This window comes from Scyliorhinus canicula, chromosome 3, assembly GCF_902713615.1.
Source record: "Scyliorhinus canicula chromosome 3, sScyCan1.1, whole genome shotgun sequence".
In the NCBI taxonomy this organism is placed as follows: domain Eukaryota; kingdom Metazoa; phylum Chordata; class Chondrichthyes; order Carcharhiniformes; family Scyliorhinidae; genus Scyliorhinus; species Scyliorhinus canicula.
In genome coordinates, this window is record NC_052148.1 from 252,403,213 (window position 1) to 252,425,255 (window position 22,043).

General features: G+C 44.7%; 1 protein-coding gene across 1 annotated transcript in view; it reads left to right on the top strand.

Annotated features, from left to right (window-relative positions):
* The window catches only part of LOC119963435 (janus kinase and microtubule-interacting protein 1-like), a 432,838-nt gene that overhangs the window by 369,532 nt on the left and 41,263 nt on the right, over positions 1 to 22,043 (top strand). Inside the window, exons 18-19 of the mRNA XM_038792562.1 lie at positions 10,875 to 10,943; positions 17,587 to 17,664. Coding sequence (XP_038648490.1) covers positions 10,875 to 10,943; positions 17,587 to 17,664 — 147 coding nt within the window. The remainder of the gene's footprint in view (positions 1 to 10,874; positions 10,944 to 17,586; positions 17,665 to 22,043) is intronic.

Below are 22,043 nucleotides of genomic sequence, written 5' to 3' on the forward strand. Positions count from 1 at the left end.
CCATAAAAAGACTGGGCGCAATTCTCCGCACTCACGACGGTGCGGAGAATAGCGGGGTTTGTAAAATTTTACGGCCACGCTAGTCTGACGCCCTCCCGCTATTCTCCCCCCCCCCCCCCCCCCCCCACGCCCGACTCCCGATACGAATCGCTGCCGCCGTTTCTTTACGGCCAGCAGCGATTCTCAGCTGGCCGATGGGCCGAGTTCCAAGCCCTTTACGGCTGTTTTTATGAACGGCAAACACACCTGGTCTGGCCGTTCGTAAAAGCGGCCGTAAAGTGCCGATTTTTAAAACCATGGCACCGATTGGCACGGCCGTCAGGGTGCCATGGGCCCGCGATCGGTGGGCACCGATCGCGGGCAGCGGGTCCGATACCCGCGCACTCTTTGTCCTTCCGCCACCCTGCTGTATCACTTTGCGGGGCGGCTGAGGGGCATCCTGGCCCGCGCATGCGCGGGTTTCGCACAAATGCGCGATGACGTCATCCGCGCATGCGCGGGTTGGAGTCTTCCAATCCGCGCATGCGCGGCTGACGTCATGTGACGCGTCAGCCGGCGCAAACTCTGGCAAGCGGGCTTAACGAAATTCGTTAAGCCCGCGATGCCGGAGTTTACGGCGGCGGCATGCTAGCCCCGACCGGGGACCAGAATCGGTTCCCGGTCGGGGATGGGGAGGCTGGCGTCAAACCCGCCCGGATTTGATGCCAGCCTTACGATTTCTCCCTCTCTGGGAGAATCGCGCCCAGTATCTCTTGATCATTTGGTGAATTCAGAATTATAAATGTTTTCAGTTGTGACTTTGACCTGATGTGCTTCTGATAAAGGTTTTGTTTTTAAGTCGTATGGATGTTAAAAAGGAAAGCTTAAAGGTTTACTTAGCGTTGTAGTCTTTGGGGGTTGTATTTGAATTAATGGTTGCTAAGATGTTGGCTGTATCTTTTAAAAAGGTTAACTTGAGTTCATAGAATAAACATTGTTTTCCTTTAAAAATACTTTCCCATTTCTGCTGCACCACTCCTGTAGAGTGGGCCATGTGCTCCCCATACCACAATCCATTAAAAGTTGTGGGTCAGGTGAACTCCATGATACACTTTGGGGTTCTCTAAACCCTGGCCCATAACAAATTGGGGGCTCGTCCGGGATAAAAGTCTATCTATTGGTTTGGCTTAGTGAACTTAAAGACAGTGAGGGCTGAGCATATTTTGGTTGCTTTTCATGTGTGGTATTTTTAGTTTAAGTAGGGAGTGTGTTGTGGACAATGGCTCTTTCAGAGGCTCAGAAGTTTTTGGGGGTGAAGACAGTCACACACACTACCTTACGGACAGAGACTAAAAGCAGACTGTTAGATTTGGCAAAAACATTGCAGTTAACATTACCTGACAAAATGCGAAAAGTGAAGAGTAATTTAGCGGTGGCTAAGCATTTAAAGTTGCCCAAGATACAGTTTGACTCATTGGAAATAGCAAAAATGCAGTGATGAATTAAACAAATGGAACATGAGATAGAATTGAAGCAGCTTGAATATCAAAGAAAGAGAGAGGAAAGAGAAAGAGAGAGAGGAAAAAGACAGAGAAAAAAGGAAAACAGAAAGAATAGCCCTAGCAGAACAAAAAGAAAGAGAAAGAGAGATACAGATCAGGGAGAAAGATAAAGAGAGAGAGTTTGAACGTCAGAAAATGGCCATGAAACATGACAGTCAGTTAAAATTGGCAGGTGTAAAGGGAAACGTACAGTTGGAAGATAGTGATGAGGATAGTGAGAAAGAACGTCATAGTCGAAGGCTTGGTGGGAATCTATTTAAATATGTCCAAGCATTACCAAGGTTTGAGGAGAAGGAGGTAGAAGCCTTTTTCATTTCATTTGAGAAGGTAGCTAAACAAATGAAATGGCCACAGGACATGTGGGTATTACTGATTCAAACAAAGCTGGTGGGTAGAGTTAGTGAAGTGTTTGCATCACCACCGGAGGAGGTATCTGGGACGTATGAGGAGGTGAAACAATTCATCTTAGATGCATATGAACTAGTGCCTGAAGCCTACAGACAAAGGTTTAGAAATTTAAGGAAAGAATTTGGTCAAACTTACATGGAGTTTTTTGATAAATTTAATTTTACATGAACTGAAAATGAACCATTTTAATGTAGAAATTGTCATATAAGTGCGTGAAGAGTAATTTTGAGAGGTGGCTAAGGCTTTGAAAATAGACCAAATGTATGAAGTTCTCAGAGAAATTATACTTTTGGAGGAATTTAAAAATTCAATTCCTGATGTAGTGAGAACTCATGTGGAAGAGCAGAGGGTTAAAACTGTGAGGTTAGCAGCGGAAATGGCAGGTGATTATGAATTAGTTCATAAATCAAAGCTTGTTTTCCGACATCAGTTTCAGCCGGTGAGGGATAGAAACTGGGACATGAGAAATACTCAAGTGGTAAAGGTAAAGGTGATCTGATGGGAGACAATAAAGAGAGTGTACCTCAGATTAAAAAAGAAATTCAGGACGGTGGAAAAGCAATGAAAAGTTTCAAATGTTTTCACTGTAATAAAGTAGGTCATGTAAAGTCACAGTGTTGGTGGTTGAAGAAAAGCACTGGGAAGGCTGATGTGGTAAAACAGGATAAGACAGTAGGGTTTGTTAAAGTGGTGTTAAAGTGCAAAAGATTGTACAGCTTGATCAAGAGGTGATTGATAAGAAGGTGCCAGATGTCTTTAAAGAATTTACTTGTGTGGGTAAAGTTTACTCATGTGTATCAGGAGGAGCAGGTAAAGAAGTCACAATTTTGAGATACAGGAGCTAGTCGATCTTTAATGGTAAGAGATGAGGAGTTATGTAGTTTGGGAAGAATGTTGCCAGAAAAGGTGGTAATATGTGGAATTCAGAGTGAGAGGAGTAGTGTTCAATTATATAAGGTAAGGTTGGAAAGTCCAGTGTGGTGAAGTGGTAGTAGGAGTAATAGAGAAACTATCTTGCACTGGAATGCAGTTTATCTTGGGTAATGATATAGCTGGATCGCAGCTGGGAGTGATGCCGACTGTGGTTGATAAGTCAGTGGAAAATCAGACAATTGTAGTGTTGAAGGACGAATATCCTGGGATTTTTCCGGATTGTGTAGTCACAAGGTCGCAAAGTCACAGGTTAAGACAAGAGAAGAGACAAGAGGAGTGAAGTTGACATTGAAGTGCAATTATCAGAAACGATTTTTGATGAGATGGCTGAAAAAGAACAAGAACAGGTGGAGGATGAGGCAGATATTTTTAGTTCAGGAAAATTGGCGGAGTTACAACAAAAAGATACAGAAATAAAACGGATGGATCAGAAAGTGTACACAGAAGAGGAATTGAGTGTATACCAGAATATTACTCTGTAAAAGGGGCTGGTTTAGCTCACCAGGCTAAATCGCTGGCTTTTAAAGCAGACCAAGCAGGCCAGCAGCACGGTTCGATTCCCGTACCAGCCTCCCTGGACAGGCGCCGGAATGTGGCGACTAGGGGCTTTTCACAGTAACTTAATTGAAGCCTACTCGTGACAATAAGCGATTTTCATTTCATTTCATAAACGTGATGTCCTGATGAGAAAATGGAGACCTTTACAAATGCAGGCGGATGAAAAGTGCGCAAAAGCTCATCAAGTCGCTGTCTGTGCGGAGTCTGCACGTCCTCCCCGTGTGTGCGTGGGTTTCCTCCGGGTGCTCCGGTTTCCTCCCACAGTCCAAAGATGTGCGGGTTAGGTGGATTGGCCATGCTAAATTGCCCGTAGTGTCCTAAAAAGTAAGGTTAAGAGGGGGTTGTTGGGTTACGGGTATAGGGTGGATACGTGGGTTTGAGTAGGGTGATCATTGTTCGGCACAACATCGAGGGTCGAAGGGCCTGTTCTGTGCTGAACTGTTCTATGTTCTAAGTGGTATTGCCAGTAGGGTATAGAAAGGAGGAGTTGCGAGTTGCACATGAGGTACCAGTGGGAGGTCATTTGGGAATAAGGAAAACTCGAGCTAAAATACAAAAACATTTTTATTGGCCTGGACTAAAGATGTCATTAAATTTTGTCAATCATGTCACACATGTCAAGTGATAGGGAAACCTAAAGCAGTGATAAAACCTGAATACCCATTCCAGCATCTGAGGAACCTTTTTACAAGGGTCCTAATTGACTGCGTAGGACCGCTTTCTAAAACAAAAAGTGGGAATCAATATCTTTTGACCATAATGGATGTGTCTACTAGGTTTCCAGAGGCCATTCTAGTACGTAATATTACAGCTAAAAAGATTGTGGAGGAGTTACTTAAATTCTTTACTAGATATGGACTACCCACAGAAATACAATCGGATCAAGGATCAAATTTTACCTCAAGGTTATTCAAAGAAGTTCTGGATTGCTTAGGAGTAAAATAATTTAAATCAACTGCATACCATCCAGAATCGCAGGGAGTGTTAGAAAAGGTGGCATCAGACATTAAAGACAATGTTGAGGGCTTATTGTCAAGATTATCCAGAGGATTGGGATAAAGGAATTCCATTCATACTGTTTGCCATTAGGGATGCACCTAATGAGTCAACCAAATTTAGTCCTTTTGAACTAATTTTTGGTCATAAGGTAAGAGGACCACTTAAATTGATTAAGGAAAAATTGATGAGTGAGAAATTGGAAATTACATTATTGGATTACGTGTCACATTTTAGGGAACAATTAAATAGAGCAGGTGAATTGGCTAGAGAACATTTAAAAGTTGCCCAAAATGTGATGAAACAGGTAGCGGACAAGAAATCCAAAGTTCCTAGTTTTGCCAGTGGAGATTAAGTTTTAGTATTGTTACCAGTGGTAGGTGAACCTTTAAAAGCAACGTTTGGTGGGCCTTATCAGATTGAAAGGAAATTAAGTGAGGCGAATTATGTGGTAAAAACACCGGATAGAAGGTAAACTCATCGAGTGTGTCATGTGAATACGCTTAAAAGGTACTTTGAAAGGGAAGGAGAGAAAAGGAGGAGCTTTTAATGATTCTAACTCAAAGTGATGAACCAAATCCTGTGAATTGGATTGGATTGGATTTGTTTATTGTCACGTGTACCGAGGTACAGTGAAAAGTATTTTTCTGCAAGCAGCTCAACAGATCATTCAGTACATGGGAAGAAAAGGGAATTGAACAGAATTCAAGAAAATACATGAGAATACATAATAGGGCAACACAAGATATACAATGTAACTACATAAGCATTGGCATCGGATGAAGCAGACAGGGTGTAGTGTTAATGAGGACAGTCCATAAAAGGGTCATTTAGGAGTCTGGTGACAGTGGGGAAGAAGCTGTTTTTGAGTCTGTTCGTCCGTGTTCTCAGACTTCTGAATCTCCTGCCCGATGGAAGAAGTTGGAAAAGTGAGTAAGCCGGGTGGGAGGGATCCTTGATTATGCTGCCTGCTTTCCCCCGGCAGCGGGAGGTGTAGATGGAATCAATGGATGGGAGGCAGGTTTGTGTGATGGACTGGGCGGTATTTACGACTCTCTGAAGTTCCTTGCGGTACTGGGCCAAGCAGTTGCCATACCAGGCTGTGATGCAGCCCGAGAGGATGTTCTCTATAGTGCATCTGTAAAAGTTGGTAAGGGTTAATGTGGACATGCCAAATTTCCTTAGTTTCCTGAGGAAGTAAAGGCGCTGTTGTGCTTTCTTGGTGATAGCGTCGACATGAGTGGACCAGGATAGATTTTTGGTGATGTGCACCCCTAGGAATTTGAAACTGCTCACCATCTCTACCTCGGCTCCGTTGATGCTGACAGGGGTGTGTACAGTACTATGCTTCCTGAAGCTTCCTGAATTTGACATAGCTCAAATTAAATTGGAAAACGAGGATGTTCTTAAAAATTGGGATAAATTGTTGAGTTACCTTCCAGAGGAACAACGAACTGACCTGAAAGAGTTATTGAGAGAGTTATTGAGAGATAACTCTTTTGTAGAGATAAATTAGGAAGTACTAAAATGGCTATACATGATGTAGATGTGGGAAATGCTGTTCCAATCAAACAACATCCATGTAGACCTGACCCTTTAAAATTGGCACAGATTAACAAAGAGATTGAGAGTATGCTTAAAAACAGCACTATTGAAGTGGGTTGCAGCCAATGGAGCTCACCCATAGTGACGGTACCTAAACCAGACGGTACTCAACGGTTATGTGTGGACTCTAGAAAGGTTAATGCAGTTACAAGAACGGACTCTTATCCTATCCCACGTTTGGAGGATTGTGTTGAGAAAATGGGACAATCAGCTTTTCTTTCCAAATTGGATTTACTTAAAGGTTACTGGCAGTTACCTTTATCCGAAAGGGTGAAGGAGATTTCAGTTTTTGCGACTCCAGATGGTACATACCAATTCAAAGTTATGCCATTTGGCATGAAAAACGCACCAGCCACATTTCAAAGTTTAACTAACAAAGTTGGTTCAGGATTACCCAAATGTGCGGTACACATCGACAATCTGGTAATTTTCAGCCAGACATGGACAGAACATTTGAAACTTCTGATGGAGTTATTCGATCGACTTCAGGAGGCGGGTTTGGTAATAAACCGAGCCAAAAGTGAATTTGGAAAGGCCATAGTCACTTTCCTTGGCCATACAATCGGACAGAGTTGAACGGTCCCACAGGATATGAAAACAAAAGTTATTGGGGAGTTTCCGATATCCTCGACACAATGGGAAATAATGCGATTTCTTGGTATGAGTGGATTTTACCGGAAATTTATACCCGATTTTAGCAGTGTGGTCACTCCACTGATGGACTTGCTCAAGAAGTGTAACAAATTCCAGTGGACAGCGGAGTGTCAACAGGCATTTGACGGCCTGAAGGCTGTGTTAACCACTGCTCCTGTGTTAGCCATCCTAAATTATACAAAACTATTCAAAGTGGCGGTTGATGCGAGTGATATGGATGCAGGTGCGGTGCTTTTACAAGAAGACGATGAAGGGTTAGAGCGGCCTATTGGTCATTTTCCAAAGAAATTTAATTCTCACCAGAAAAAGTATTCCACGATTGAGAAGGAGACTTTGAGTTTGGTGCTGGCTTTGCAACATTTTCACATTTATGTGACCAGCAATCCTTCTGACACCGTTATATATACTGATCATAATCCATTGATGTTTTTGGAGCGATTCTGGAACAACAATTCATGGCTGTTTCACTGGAGTTTATTGTTGCAGTCATTTCATTCAAAAATAGTACATGTGGCAGGATGAGAAAACGTGATAGCCGATTCTTTGTCACCAATGTGATGAACTGAAGCAGTTTCAATTGGAGGAAGAAGAACGAAAAAAATGGACTATATTATTATACTTGTTTGCGTGTGCTTTTTGAAACAAAAAGTATATTTACTGTGTGCATTTCTTTACAAAATGGTGAAAAGGTGAAAAATGAAACCATCTTGAAGTTGATGGTTTATTTTTTTTTCTTGGGGGAGGTGTCATGTGGGAGTACCTTTAAGAAATGGGTGTTTATAAATGGGTATGTATATAAAGATCTGTAGTGGTAGCACCTTTTAGAAATGGGTGTTTACTACTGCAGTGATGTCAGAGAGTGGGTGGAACTGGGCTGTCTGTCAGCTTTTTATTTTTATTTTAGGCTGTTTTCTGCAGGGTGTGTTTTAGTTTTGTTTTCAGTGTTGCAGCTGAAGCCAGACCAAGCAGGTGTACTGCTGTTCTCTCTGCCATCAAAAGACTATCTCTTGATCATTTGGTGAATTCAGAATTATAAATGTTTTCAGTGGTGACTTTAACCTGATGTGCTTCTGATAAAGGTTTTGTTTTTAAGTTGTATGGATGTTAAAAGGGAAAGCTTAAAGGTGTACTTAGTGTTGTAGTCTTTGGGGGTTGTATTTGAATTAATGGTTGCTAAGATGGTCACTGTATGTTTTAAAAAGGTTAACTTGAGTTCAAAGAATAAACATTGTTTTGCTTTAAAACAAAATCCATTTCTGCTGGACCACACCTGTAAACTGGGCCCTTGTGCTCCCCATAACCAAAATCTATTAAAAGTTGTGGGTCAGTTGAACTCCATGATACACTTTGGTGTTCTCTAAACCCTGGCCAATAACATTGCTGACTGCGATGGACCTTGTGCCATTACTGAGATGTGAGTGTTACATTAATTCATGGGATGTGAGTGTTTTTGGTGAGGCAAATATTTATTGTCCGTCCCTAATTGCCCATTAGAAGGTAAGTTGCCATTTTGAACTGCTACTGTGTACATGGTTTCGGTACACTCACGGTGCTATTTAGGAGGGAGTTCCAGCATTTTGAGCCAGCATGCAGGTTGGGCTCCTTGTCTGATACCCCATTATAAGTGTTATCCTACCACTGCTGGGGAGTGGAACATGCAGTGGTGGTGAGGCTTCTGCAGAAGGACAGGAGGCCATCTGAAGTGAAGAGTCCTGGAGAACAAATTTATTTTTAGGCATTGGACTTGGCAAGTGGATTATAGCTGATGGGCTGGTAAAGTAAGACCTCCTGGACTCTCTCAATCCAAAACCGACGTCAGTGGGTCTTTAGCGACAACCTCAGAGTCCCGGTGGTCCTTGCGATTGGGCGGTGGGAGTTATGGGGGAAGGTAGAGAAATCTGGCAAGTAATCGTGAACTTGTGACCAGCAGTTTCCCAACTTTGGCAGGAGGAGGAAAATAAGAGTTGAGATAGATACACGAAGCTCGGTTTTAATACCCAGTTTCCCTAACGTTTTTGCTGCTTCAGTGGCAGACGTGGGGTGGAACAGAAGAGGAAAATCTAAGCTAAGTATTTAATTCTACAGGGAACATCCGACTTCTCCACATGAGCAGTGGCTCAGCTGGTAGAACTGTTGGCTCTGAGTCACAGGGTCGAGGTCCCACTTCGAGACTCGAGCACAGAAACCAAGGCTGAGACCTCACTGATGGTGTGCTGCGCTGTTGGAGGTACCTTCTTTCAGATGAGGCATTAATCTAAGTTTGGATAGATTTCAAAAAAGAGCTGTGAAGTTATCCTTCGATCAACGTCAACAAAAGCAGATTACATAACCTTTATCACAATGCTGCTTCTAGGGAAATGTTGCTGGGTTTCAAGTATTACAACCTCAGAAATTTGACTTTAAAGGCCGTCAAGACATCTGGTGGTCATGGAAAGTGTTTATATATGTGCAAGTCTTTCTTGATTTCTAAGAAGTGATCAAGAAGTTGATTAAACCTAGTTTTCAAATGTGTGAGCAATTTCAATGTGTAAGGCACTTTGCGCCATTTTGTTGCCAAATATAAACAAACATTAAAGAAAAGTGGAGATTATAAATTATTAAAAACTTGGGGGACGATACAACGGGAACATTTCAAAGTGCGATATTGGGCAAGTTTGTAGGGGTGTTCCGCGACGGTTGTAATGTTGCGATGGAGACCGCTATTCAACGGCGCTTAGCCGTTTTTCTGCGCCTTGGGAAGTTTGTCTCCAGTCGAGACCACACTACGTTCTGGCACTGGGGAGCTGAACAAGCCAGTGGGACCGGCTCCTCCGAGATCGGGGCACCATTTTGAAGGCTGCGTTGATTTCCACACCCCAACCTTTTTAGGACCCACCCCTTTCAGGACAACCCCCCCCCCCCCTTCACTCCCCCAATCTTTCTTCGGCCCTTCATACCTCATATCACCCTCCTTTCGTAGCCATGGCCTCCCCTCAGGCTCTGATCCTTGGCAGTCTCACCCTGGTACCAGGGCATCTTGGCATCACTAGCAGAAACGCAATCATTTGAAATCTCTTCATCTTGTGTAAATAAACATTGTGCAAGTGACAGAAAAGACCAGAGAGCCAGCCAGTGCTGTCAATCAAGCAATTTTTTCCTGGGGCTCAGCTGTTTCAACTTTTTAATGGAGTTCTGGGCTCAAAGCTAAGAATGCATAATGAGGCCTGGTTGAGAGCCTCGAGATCAATTAGTATGTTGAAACAACTGAGCCACCGGATAATATTGCTTGCTTGACAGCTCTGGCTCTCTGATCTCCAATGTCAATTTCACAATGTTCATTTACACAAGATAAAGAAGTTTCAAGTGCTTTCCCATTCGGCAATTGATAGCGAAAGGGTCGGGATAATTGACACTTTTATTCACCTGTAATAAAAAGATGTATTTTTTAGAAGTGGGAAGTTATCAATTAATTACTTTTTAACAGTTTTTTTTACATAGGGTTCATTGGATTTATATGGTGTATAGTGGTTAAATGGACATGCAAGTCCATTATATTTGGTCAGGGGCATGGGGGGGGGGGGGGGGGGCATGTCAGAGGGTGGATGGGAGTTATGTCCTGGCATTGGTGAATGGGATGAGGGAGGCGATGGGAGAGGGCGTGAGGTGCAAGGGGGAGGGAGGAAGCTGGGGGATGGGATGGGGAGGAAGGGGAGAGGGAGCGTGGGAGGGGGAAGGTGGGGGAGAGGGAAAGAAAGAGGGGGGCTGCAGGAGAAGGGAATTGAGAGCGAGTGGGGGCAGGTGATCGTGCTGGGGAAATGCGCACGTTATCTTCTTTCCAATAGAATATACATTTTGATTAGCATTTTTCATGAAGATTGTGCCTTTCGTAGGACAAGCTATTTACATTTAAGTTTAAACATGTATGATGACTTAAGTTAGATGTTTCCAAAAATAGATTTGGATTGCAGTTTGCTGAAAAGAGAGCTTTATACTCTGACATAATCGTAAGCTGTGAACAAAATGCAAAAACTCGAGCCTTGATCCGGTCTTGTGCACTCGAGTTAACTTTCCATTGCGATGCAGATATTGCCTGTCACCTGGTTCAGATTTCCTTAGCTTCTCCACGAATTATGTCTATCATGATACACACCAATTGCTTACTGACTCATCTCCTTTGATGTGCTTTCTTGAAAAATGCAGTGGCTGAAACAAATTGAAGGTACAGAGGCTGCTCTACATCAGAAGATGTTGGACCTGGAGAATGAGAAGGTACCTTGATGCCTATTAACTGGGTATGGGTTAATAATAATAGGGACCAGTTCAAAGGTGGGGATATGGTGAGGTACACAGATTTTAAATTGTTAAATTAGTTTAATAGAAGAATGTTATTAACTGATCCACAGACATTGCTGGATAGTGCATTTTTGGAAAGTGCATTTTTGGCAGTTCTGTGTAACATTGGGGCACTTGGCTGCATGGAAGCCATTTTCTCTAATTCTATTTTCCCACTGCAAAATCAGTAGGCTGGATTCTCCGATTCTGAGGCTATGTCCCCACGGCGGCGTGTGAATGGTGCCTTTTTATGACCGAAGATTTGGCTGGGGGCTAGCAGCCGTGCAACGTAGAGCACCCGACTCTAGCTGCCGATACGGCCCCGAGAATTGGCGGGTTTGTGACCGCGCCTGGGCATGGCAGTGGCCTGAAGCAGCCGCACCGTGCAATATGGAGCCGGCCGCTCTTGGACCCGGCCTGCAAATTAGTGCCCCGCCTTTAGCTGGCTCGGGCACCCTGGACCACCTCCCAACAGTGCCCCCAGCCCCTGACAAAGTCCCCCCTGCCCGCGGATCAGCCCTCCCCAGACTGTGGCGGGGGCAGAGCATCAGGGCATGGGCCTCACATAACGTCTGGAGGCCATCTTGATTAATAAGGCGATCAGGGGTTATGGGGAAAAGGCAGGAGAATGGGGATGAGAAACATATCAGTCATGACTGAATAGTGGAGCAGACTTGATGGGCCGAATGGCCAAAATCTGCTCCTAGGTCTTATGGTCTTATCAGCCATCACCCCCCCATTGAGAGCATTTTGCGCTGGTACATGGGAGTGAATAAACAAGTCATGCAGGCAGTCAAGAAGCTTGATGCAGAGGAACATTGCACAAGAGGTTGCTCCAGGAACCCTTCACTGAACCTGGCTCTGACTACCTCTCCCACTTTCTCATCATGTTTTTACTCACCTCTGCTGTACTCATAATCCACAAAGAAATAACTCCATAATGATGTGTCCCAGGTTAGCCTTCCTTATAGCACCGAGGAAGACCATTCACCAATCGATTCCATGCCTTCTGAAGCATCTCATACATAGATACATAGAAGATAGGTGCAGGAGGAGGCCTTTTGGCCCTTCGGGCCTGCTCCGCCATTTATCACGATCATGGCTGATCATCCGACTCAATAGCCTCATCCTGCTTTTTCCCCATAGCCTTTGATCCCATTCTTCCCAAGTGCTATATCTAGCCGCCTCTTCAATATATTCAATCTTTTAGCATCAAGTACTTCCTGTGATAATGAATTCCACAAGCCCACCACTCTTTGGGTGAAGAAATGTCTCCTCATCACTGTCCAGCACGGTAGCATTGTGGATAGCGCAATTGCTTCACAGCTCCAGGGTTCCAGGTTCGATTCCGGCTTGGGTCACTGTCTGTGCGGAGTCTGCACATCCTCCCCGTGTGTGCGTGGGTTTCCTCCGGGTGCTCCGGTTTCCTCCCACAGTCCAAAGATGTGCTGGTTAGGTAGATTGGCCATGATAAATTGTCCTTAGTGTCCAGAATTGCCCTTAGTGTTGGGTGGGGTTACTGGGTTATGGGGATAGGGTGGAGGTGTTGACCTTGGGTAGGGTGCTCTTTCCAAGAGCCAGTGCAGACTCGATGGGCCGAATGGCCTCCTTCTGCACTGTAAATTCTATGAAATTCTATGTCATGGTTTACCCTGAATCCTCAGACTGTGACCCCTGGTTCTGGACACACACCATTGGGAACATTTTCCCTGCAACTACCCTGTCCAGTCCTGTTAGAATTTTATGTCTCTATGTGATCACCCCTCATTCATCTGAACTCCAGTGAGAACAATCCTAAACTAGTTAATCTCTCCTCATATGACAGTCCCGTCATCCCTGGAATCAGTCTGGTAAACCTTTGTTGCAGTCCCTCGAGAGCAAGAACATCCGTCCTCAGAAAAGGAGACCAAAACTGCTAATGATATTCCAGGTGTGGCCTCACCAAGGCCCTGTATAATTCCAACAACACATCCCTGCTCCTGTACTCGAATCCTCTCGCAATGAAGGCCAACACACCATTAGCCTTCTTTACCGCATGCTGCACGTACATGCTTACCTTCAGCGACTGTTGCACAAGGACACCCAGGTCCCGCTGCACACTCCCCTCTCCCAATTTACAACCATTCAGGTAGTAATCTGCCTTCTTGTTTTTGCTTCGAAAGTCAATAACATAGAACATAGAACATAGAACAGTACAGCACAGAACAGGCCCTTCGGCCCTCGATGTTGTGCCGAACAATGATCACCCCACTTAAACCCACGTAACCCGTATACCCGTAACCCAACAATCCCCCCATTAACCTTACACTACGGGCAATTTAGCATGGCCAATCCACCTAACCCGCACATCTTTGGACTGTGGGAGGAAACCGGAGCACCCGGAGGAAACCCACGCGCACACGGGGAGGACGTGCAGACTCCACACAGACAGTGACCCAGCCGGGAATCGAACCTGGGACCCTGGAGCTGTGAAGCAGTGATGCTAACCACCAGGCTACCGTGAGGCCCCTTTTCAATAACCTCACAGTTATCCAAATTATACTGCATCTGCATTGATTTGCCCAACCTGTCCAGATCATGCTGTCGGATCTCTGCATCCTCGCCACAGTTCACCCTTCCACCCAACTTGGTATCATCTGTAAACTTTGAGATGTCACATTTTATTCCCTCATCCAAATCATTAAAATATATTTTGAATAGCTGGGGTCTGCAGCACCAATCCCTGTGGCATCCCACTCGGTACTGCCTGCCAATTTGAAAAGGACCCATTAATTCCTACTCTTTGTTTTCTCATTGCCAACCAGTTTTCTATCCACCTCAATACACTTCCCCTAATCCCATGAGCTTTAATTTTGCACCATAACCTCTTCAAATGCTCAGCCATTTCTTTGAACCTTATTATGCATTCCCCTGTTGCTGTCTGTAGGGGGCCTACATTTGTCTTTACCAATCTCTTTCACTGCACATATCTATAGAAACTCTTAATATCAGTCTTTATGTTCCCTGCAAGCTTATTGTTGTACTGTATTTTCCCCTTCTTAATCAATCCCTTGTTCTTTCTTTGCTGAATTCTAAACTGCTCCCAATCCTCAGACCTATTATTTTTCTTGGCCAACCTGTATGCTTCTTCCTTGGATCGAATACTATTTCTAATTTCCTTTGTAAACCAAGGATTGACCCTCTTACAAATGCTGCTTTTGTGCCAGACAGCAATGAACAGCTGCTGCAGTCAGGGCCGGCTCAAGGTACCGGCAACTCGGGCAGTCGCCCGGGGCGCCATGTGCTAGGGGGCGCCATCAAGGAGTGCGGGTCCCGCGCATGCGCAGTTGGGCCGGTGCCAACCAGCGCATGCGCGGTGGCCGCCCTCCCTCAGGCCGCCCCGCACAAACATGGCGGATGGATCCAGGCTCGCCGGTGGTCACTCCGGCCCCTCCCCCCGCCTCGGGCCCCCTCCGCCCCCCCGGGACCCGCCCCCCTGGACCCGGGCCCCGCCCCCTCGGGCCCGGGCCCCGCGCCCCCCGGGCCCCGCCCCCCCCGGGCCCCCCCCCACCCCCCCCCCCCCCCCCCCCCCGCCCCCCCCCCCCCCCCGGGCCCCCCTGGGCCCCACCCCACCCCCCCCCCCGAAGGGCGCCGAAGTTCAGCTTGCCCGGGGCGCCAGCAACCCTATGGCCGGCACTGGCTGCAGTTCCCCCATCTGTTCCTTGAATGTTTGCCATTACCTATCCACTGTCATCCCTTTAAGTAATTCTCCCCAATCTGTCAAGGCCAGCTCGCGCCTCATATCTTAACACTTTCCTTCATTAAGATTCAGCACCCTAGTCTCCGAATCAACTACTTCATCTCCATCTTGATAAAAAATTCTATCATGTTGTGGTCGCTCATCCCCAAGGGGTCTCGCACAGCCAGATTGACAATGATTCCCTTCTCATTACACAGTACCCAGTTGGTTCCTCCACATATTGGTCAAGAAAACCATCCCGTATACCTCAGGAATTCCTCCTCTACGACATTGTGGCTAATTTGATTTGCCCAATCTATCTAAAGATTAAAATCACCCATGATCACTGATATTCCCTTATTACATGCATCTCTAATTTCGTGTTTAATGCCATTCCCAACATCACCACTGCAGTTCGAGCGTCTATATATGACACCCTCTAATGTTTTTAGCCCCTTGGTATTTCTCAACTCTCCCCATACAGACTCCACATTGTCAGAGCTAATATCCTTTCTCACTATTGTGTTAATTTCCTCTTTAACCACCAGTGCCACGCCACCACCTCTTCTTTTCTGCCTGTCCTTCCTAAATACTGAATACCCTGGGACATTCAGTTCCCATCCCTGGTCACCCTGCAGATATGTCTCCGTAATCCCAATGATATCGTACCCATTTATATCTATCTCCTCAGACATCTGAAGCTGAGGAACTGTGGATATCTACCATCTCGCATAGAGCAACAAGAACAATAATAATAATAACCTTTTATTGTCACAAGTATGAAGTTACTGTGAAAAGCCCCCAGTTGCCACATTCTGGCGCCTGTTCGGGTAAGCTGGTACGGGAATTGAACCCGGGCTGCTGGCCTTGTTCTGCATAACAAACCAGCCTACTGAGCTAAACCAAGACTCGAAGTATATTTGGCACTACCCCCAAACTAATAATTTGGCGGTTAAAAATATTTTAAAATAATTAAGTGCCAAGAGGAACAATGGGGCAGGTTTTTGGTACACATGGTGGATACTGGATGGGCCACCCAGAGCAGTCAGCTTGGGACCACATGAATTTCCATGGAGGTTCCCTATAACGAGGTCAGCCAGTGTCCAGTTGAAACATGCTCAGTGATTTGGGTATGGCACAGTTGCTTATCAATGTGCAACAATGGTTTAAAAGCAAGCACCCATTTTAGCATCGGAGACAGAATGAAGCAGCAGAATCACAGAATAATGCAGTGCAGAATCGGCCCTTCGGCCCATCGAGTCTCCACCAATGCATGAAAGACACCTGACCTGCCTACCTAATCCCATTTGCCAGCACTTGACCCATAGCGTTGAATGCTATGGTGTGCCAAGTGCTCACCCAGATACATCCAATTCCCGCACGCTGCAACATTTCGAATGAGCCCTTGACAGGACAAAACTTGGCCAGACTGAGTATCATAAATTATCACAGCCAAAAAATTAAAGTAGAAATGAAACGTAAATGGGGAACACTAGGAGTTCTCAGCAGATCCGATTGCATCTGTGGTGAAAAGCAAAGTTAACGTTGAAGGTAGTTGACCTCTTGGGCCTGGAAAATGTTCAAGACGTAACATTTTATCAGCAAGAACAATGCCAGGGAGAAGAGAAAAAAAAGGGAAGGTCTGTGATTGTGTGCAAGTCAGGAATGATAAAATGACAACAGGAATGCAGTGGGGCAGCACGGTGGCACAGTGGTTAGCATTGCTGCCTACGACGCTGAGGACCCGGGTTCGAATCCCGGCCCTGGGTCACTGTCCGTGTGGAGTTTGCACATTCTCCCCGTGTCTGCGTGGGTTTCACCCCCACAACCCAAAGATGTGCAGGATAGGTAGATTGGCCATTCTAAATTGCCCCTTAATTGGAAAAAAATAATTGGGTACTCTAAATTTTTTTTTTTAAAAGGAATGCAGTGGTGTAAGGCAAATGTGGGTGGCAATGGGATATGTTACAGTCAATTCTGTGCTAATGTACAATCAATTCCACTCCCACTTTACCGAGAGTTGCAACACAATCGAAATTAACAAATAACTCTTAGAAAAACAGCCAAAGTCTTTGGACCTTAGCTGCCCAATAATTACAGGCAGCACCAGTTTTATCAATTTAAACACAATTTATTTGTTGTATTAATGACAATAACTATAATTCAATATGCAGCAAATAAAACTGATTAATTATTATCTAGTTCCTAACCCCCCCCCCCTCATTAACTGACCTGCACCCTCTATACACACACGCGCACACACAAGAGACAAACAAACACAGAGGGGAAAAGAGGGGTGTAAAAATAATGATGTAAGTAAAAAGCTTACGAGTCTTTGTTTCAGATAGTTGTCTTCTAGCACACCTTCCTTCAGTTTAAGCTTTCAGCCGAGGTTTCTGCTTTCAGTCTGTAATAGTTTTCACTGCAGATTCATCCCAGTTCTCTGTAGGTTCAGAAATATAGAGCTATGTAGCTCTTCTGGAGAAAAAGAGAGACTCTGAGCTTCTCTGAGTGTCAAGGAATCCGACTGTCCTTTGGATCTTTGAAAACCATCCCACTCGGTTGGAATCCAATCACCGCCTGTTGCCGAGCAGAATACAGCCTTTTGCCAATTCATTGGCCACCAGCCAATCAATCGAACCAAATCCCTCTGATCACTCAGATGCCGAAAGGTCTGAGTACTGCTGTTCGAAAGCTAGCACAGTATACTACGGTGTAACTTTTGAGTTCCTCACTTCCTCTGCTCGACTCAAAGGTATATGTCTATTAAACATTCATGGATCACAAATGATAACGGCAAAATAAAAGAAATGGGAAATAAGCTGCGAGTTAAAAGCTGAATATTTAATTCTCTTTTACCAGGAGCAGTTCAGCAAGCAGAAGGGCTACCTGGAGGAGGAGCTGGATTACAGGAAGCAATCTCTGGACCATGCCTATATGGTAGGATCCTCGATCCTCAATGTGTTTGTCAGAATCAGGATGAAATAAAGTTTGTATTATTGGGAGAGCTGCCCTGGGCAGGGTTGTATGCACTAAATACCGGCTGTAAAAATAACTGGCATGAGAGGGAGAGGGGTAACCTGTTTAAACAAATCCAAAAAGGAACTGATCATTATCACTTATGAGTAAAAGGTATGTCAATTATATCGCTGTTTTTGGTCCTTCACACATTCCCTCCAGAAATTATAAGAGAAACATTGGGCAGATAAATTCAACATTGTTGTGTCCATTTCATTGATGTAAAATGGTTCCAGTGACAACTCGAGCCCTCCCTTGATTTGCAGATGCATCTGAGCCAATGCTGCAGGCCTTTATTCTAGGCAGCTCTGTGGCTGCCTGAAATGAGAGTAGGCCCCCAATTTGGAAATTAAAATTCTGTACCCCATTTCCTGACCAGTACATAAACTTCAACTGACTAGAGTAATACAGGTACAGGCAGAGGGCCTGTTCCGCTCAACATTGCTTGGTGTATGTTGAAAAAAAAAATCTTGGTGTATAATCTAACTCAGGCTCCTTAACATAACTGCTAAGGACACCAGTTATATTTTTACTAACTGACCTTGATGTTGAGCTAACAACATGTCAGCCCACACTTGGTCCTCTTCCACTTTTCCTCACCTTCCCTCATCTCAGGGTTTACCTAAGGGATGCTACCCTTGGGGCAAATAGCTCAAATCACATTGAGCCACAGAGGTAAAGTGTGACTATGGCAATAAAGCTCAAGAACACATTTAAGATGGAATTGGGCCTTGAAGCTTGCTATTAATTAATTTCCCAAGAATTGGCCCGAATAAATAAACCCTATTAACATCAAACCTTTCTGAATGATCTTACTTCAAGAATATGGTGAGCATTTAATAGATTTTAAATATCAAGTTCTGTTCATTGTTTTCCTGTGGTGTTGCTCATAGACAAAAATAAAATAAAATTTGCCTGACTCTTAATCCTTCACTTTATATATATCTTAAAATTACATGGTTAAAAACTGGTATCCAAATCTTTATTTTGTAAAATTGTAGAGTTGTGTTTTAGTCCCTACCTCAGCAATTCATCTGTTTAATGAACCAATGGGACAACTTATAAAACTTGGTTTGTGGTTAAATGTTTCAGCATTGATGTCGTGGCTCTGTGTATCTATGTCTGTTCCCAGTTGGAACAGGGTCACCCGAAGAGTTGGATCACGTGACGTACTGATAAAGTTATTGGCAGTTTGGGTGGGCTATCATTCAGTCTGCAGTAGCAACCTTTGTGACAACACACTCCCAATAAAGCTCGTGTTTGTTTTGTACACTTGGTCTGCAAGGTTCTATTTCAAAACACCAGAGTGGCAAGAGGACGAGGCAGTGGCACTGTCACTGCACTAAGTAATCCAGAGACCCAGCGTAATGCTCTGGGGACTGAGATACGAATCCCACCACGGTCAGATGTTGAAATATGAATTCACCAGAAATCTGTAATTAAAAGTCTAATATTGACTCTGAAACCATTGTCGATTCTTGTAAAACCCCATCTGTTTCATTAATGTCCAGTAGCAAAGTAATCTGTCATTCTTACCTAGCATGGCCTACAAGTGACTCCAGATCCACAGAAATGTGGTTGACTCTGAAATGGCTTGACAAGCTATTCAGTTCAAGGACAATGAGGGAGAGGCAATAAATTCTGCCCTTGGTAGCGAAACCCTACATCCCATGAACAAATTAAATAAAAATCTCAGCAGGAAGATTGTGGGTGTGATTTAATGGGGAAAAAACAGAATCCCATTTGGGACGGGTTTAGCAGGATGTTTCTCGGCACCTGTAGTGCCCAAAATGATCCTGCTATCAAACAGGACTCCTTTTTCTGGCTTTGGCAAGAAACACCCCGCCGAGGCGGCACTTACCTTAATCACCTGCACTGACGAGCTCAGCTCAGCTCATCAGCACAGGAAGAGATCGGGGCACCATTTCTAAATGCTGTCCCAGTCTCTCTACGCTCACCCCAGCCTACGGTTCCCGCCTCAACACTCCAAATTGCTTGTTAGGGGGTCCTCGTGCCCCCATCACTCTACCTCATAAGGGCAGGGCACCGCCGGGTCTGATCCCTGCTATGGGCCACCTGCCACCCAGGCACTGCCATCCTGGCAGTGCCCCTGCCAACCTGGCAATGCCACACAGGCACCCTGGCAGGCTGGCAGTGCCAAGTTGCCCAGTGACAGCGGGTGTGCCAGAGTACCACCTTGCCCAGAGCCTGACCACCTGGGGGCCTCTGATGGTCTGGGAGATCCCCCATTTGCGTGGGCCAGTGCTAAACATTGCTATGGCAGGGACTTCCTGGAGTGGGCATTCGATCCCTGCCTTGGGCGACTCCAGTGCAGACATATTTAAGTGAGGCTAGCTGTTTACTTAAATATGCAAATCTTTCCCAAAGAGGGCGAGATCCATACCAAGCATCGCAAATCTTGCGAGACGCCATTGTTAGATTGAATGGCTTTGTCATGTCCCAGGTTGGACGCGATTAGGCCGTACGATCGTGCCGTGCAGCTTTACGTTCTACCCATGGGATTTAATCCAAATTGACACTTCAGTGCTTTACCATTAGAGGTACTGACTTTCTGATATAAAAAAATATGTTTTATTTGTAAGTGAGAATAATTTAATTTATTTCTGGGACATTGTGTGCAAATTGACTACTATATTTCCCACAATGCAACATTCTACACTTTGTTACAACACCTGGGAGAGTGACGGTTGATTCCAGCCCCACAGGCCCCAGAGTCCCAACACAAGTGAATGAACCAATATTTTGCATAAAGTTTCTGAGACCTTTGACCCTTGACTGCTGTGATAACTTACAGACGCCAGATTTGTAAGTAAAACACAATAACTATTTATTTCTAACAAGAGAGATAAGACATTTAATAATTATAATAAGATTTTGGTCAGCTAATCTATTACCCCCTCCCCCCCTTTACCATCCGACCTTGTTCCTAAACACTCACAAGACACACATACAAGGGGAAGGGAAAGGAATAAAATGAGGAGGATTAAAATGGAAGAAAGAGAGATGAGTGTCCTTGTCGCTGATATTAAAATTGTTGTAGCCGATTATCTTCCAAGGATGTGGAGACCATTTGTTGGATAGATAACAAGGGTCTTCCAGCTGAATACCTTCGGGCAGCACTCTCTGGCTGTGGGATCCCCTCTGGGGAGTCACTTTAACTTGTATTAACCTGGGCCTTCCCTCTGAGGATCTGCCTCTGTCCGTTTAATTCTGACTTGCTTCCACCTCCACCAGATTAACTATCAGTCTCACTGAGATAACATTAGAATTCTGCACATGAGATTTTAAAAAGGGTTTGCAAACAATCCATCCTGCCTGCAGCTGGTGCTGGACTGGATTTTCTTGCAGGTTAAACTGGCAGAGAGAAAGGCCTTTTCTTCAAATCTTTAGTCGGAGGCCATCAGGTAAGGGAGAGATTCAGAAGACCTTTCTTCAGCTCGGTGTTCAAAATGAAGCTAGCTGCTTGGAAACAGTCTGAGAGACTGTGCAAAGAGAAAGATCTCTTCTTCAGGTCTTTAGAGAGAGATTAGAGCTGTGACCCTCTTGCTCTTTGATCAGGAGCAAAACTGAAAGAAAACACTTAGTCTCATAAAGTAAGGGACATTCCAGAACGACCAGCGCCAATCAGCATCGATTATCTGTTGAGACCTGGGAATATAAAACAGTCCATTGGCTGACAGCCAAGTCCATCAAGAGGTGTTATCACAAATGCCGGAGCAGCAGCACAGCCTGCTGGGAGATTTTTTTTTAATTAAAGGGGAAGTTCATCTTAAAGAAATAGACCTCTATAAAAGCCAAAAAGAACATAAATTACAAAGAAAGCAAGGGACAAACAAGGATTTCCAAGAAGATCCTTACACCTTCAAGAGCACTTCCTACGCTGTAGAGGATTTGAGACATCCAATGTCATGAACGGCATTTATGGTGATTATCCCTTTTAAGGACAAAATAGCAGAAGAGAGTTTACCTGGCTTGAGGGGTGTGTATTCATCCCAGGGGCTGGAGTCCTCTCTTCAACACAAGACAAGTAGAAGACATCTTGGGGACTGGGGCAGCCAGTGGGCTACTGTCCTCTGTACAGTTTTTCTTATTAATAACTACCTTTTTGTGTTTCTAATGAGGTCTGTGAATATGCCTCATTCCAGCATTAGTAAATCCAAATGCATTGTTCCTTTTTAATAAGTAGGGTAAATCTTCTCAAGTTTCAAGACTTCCGAAATCCTTCCAAAAAGTGGCTCTCAGAAAATTAGTAAGTGTTGTTTCTTTGCCATTTAAAAAGA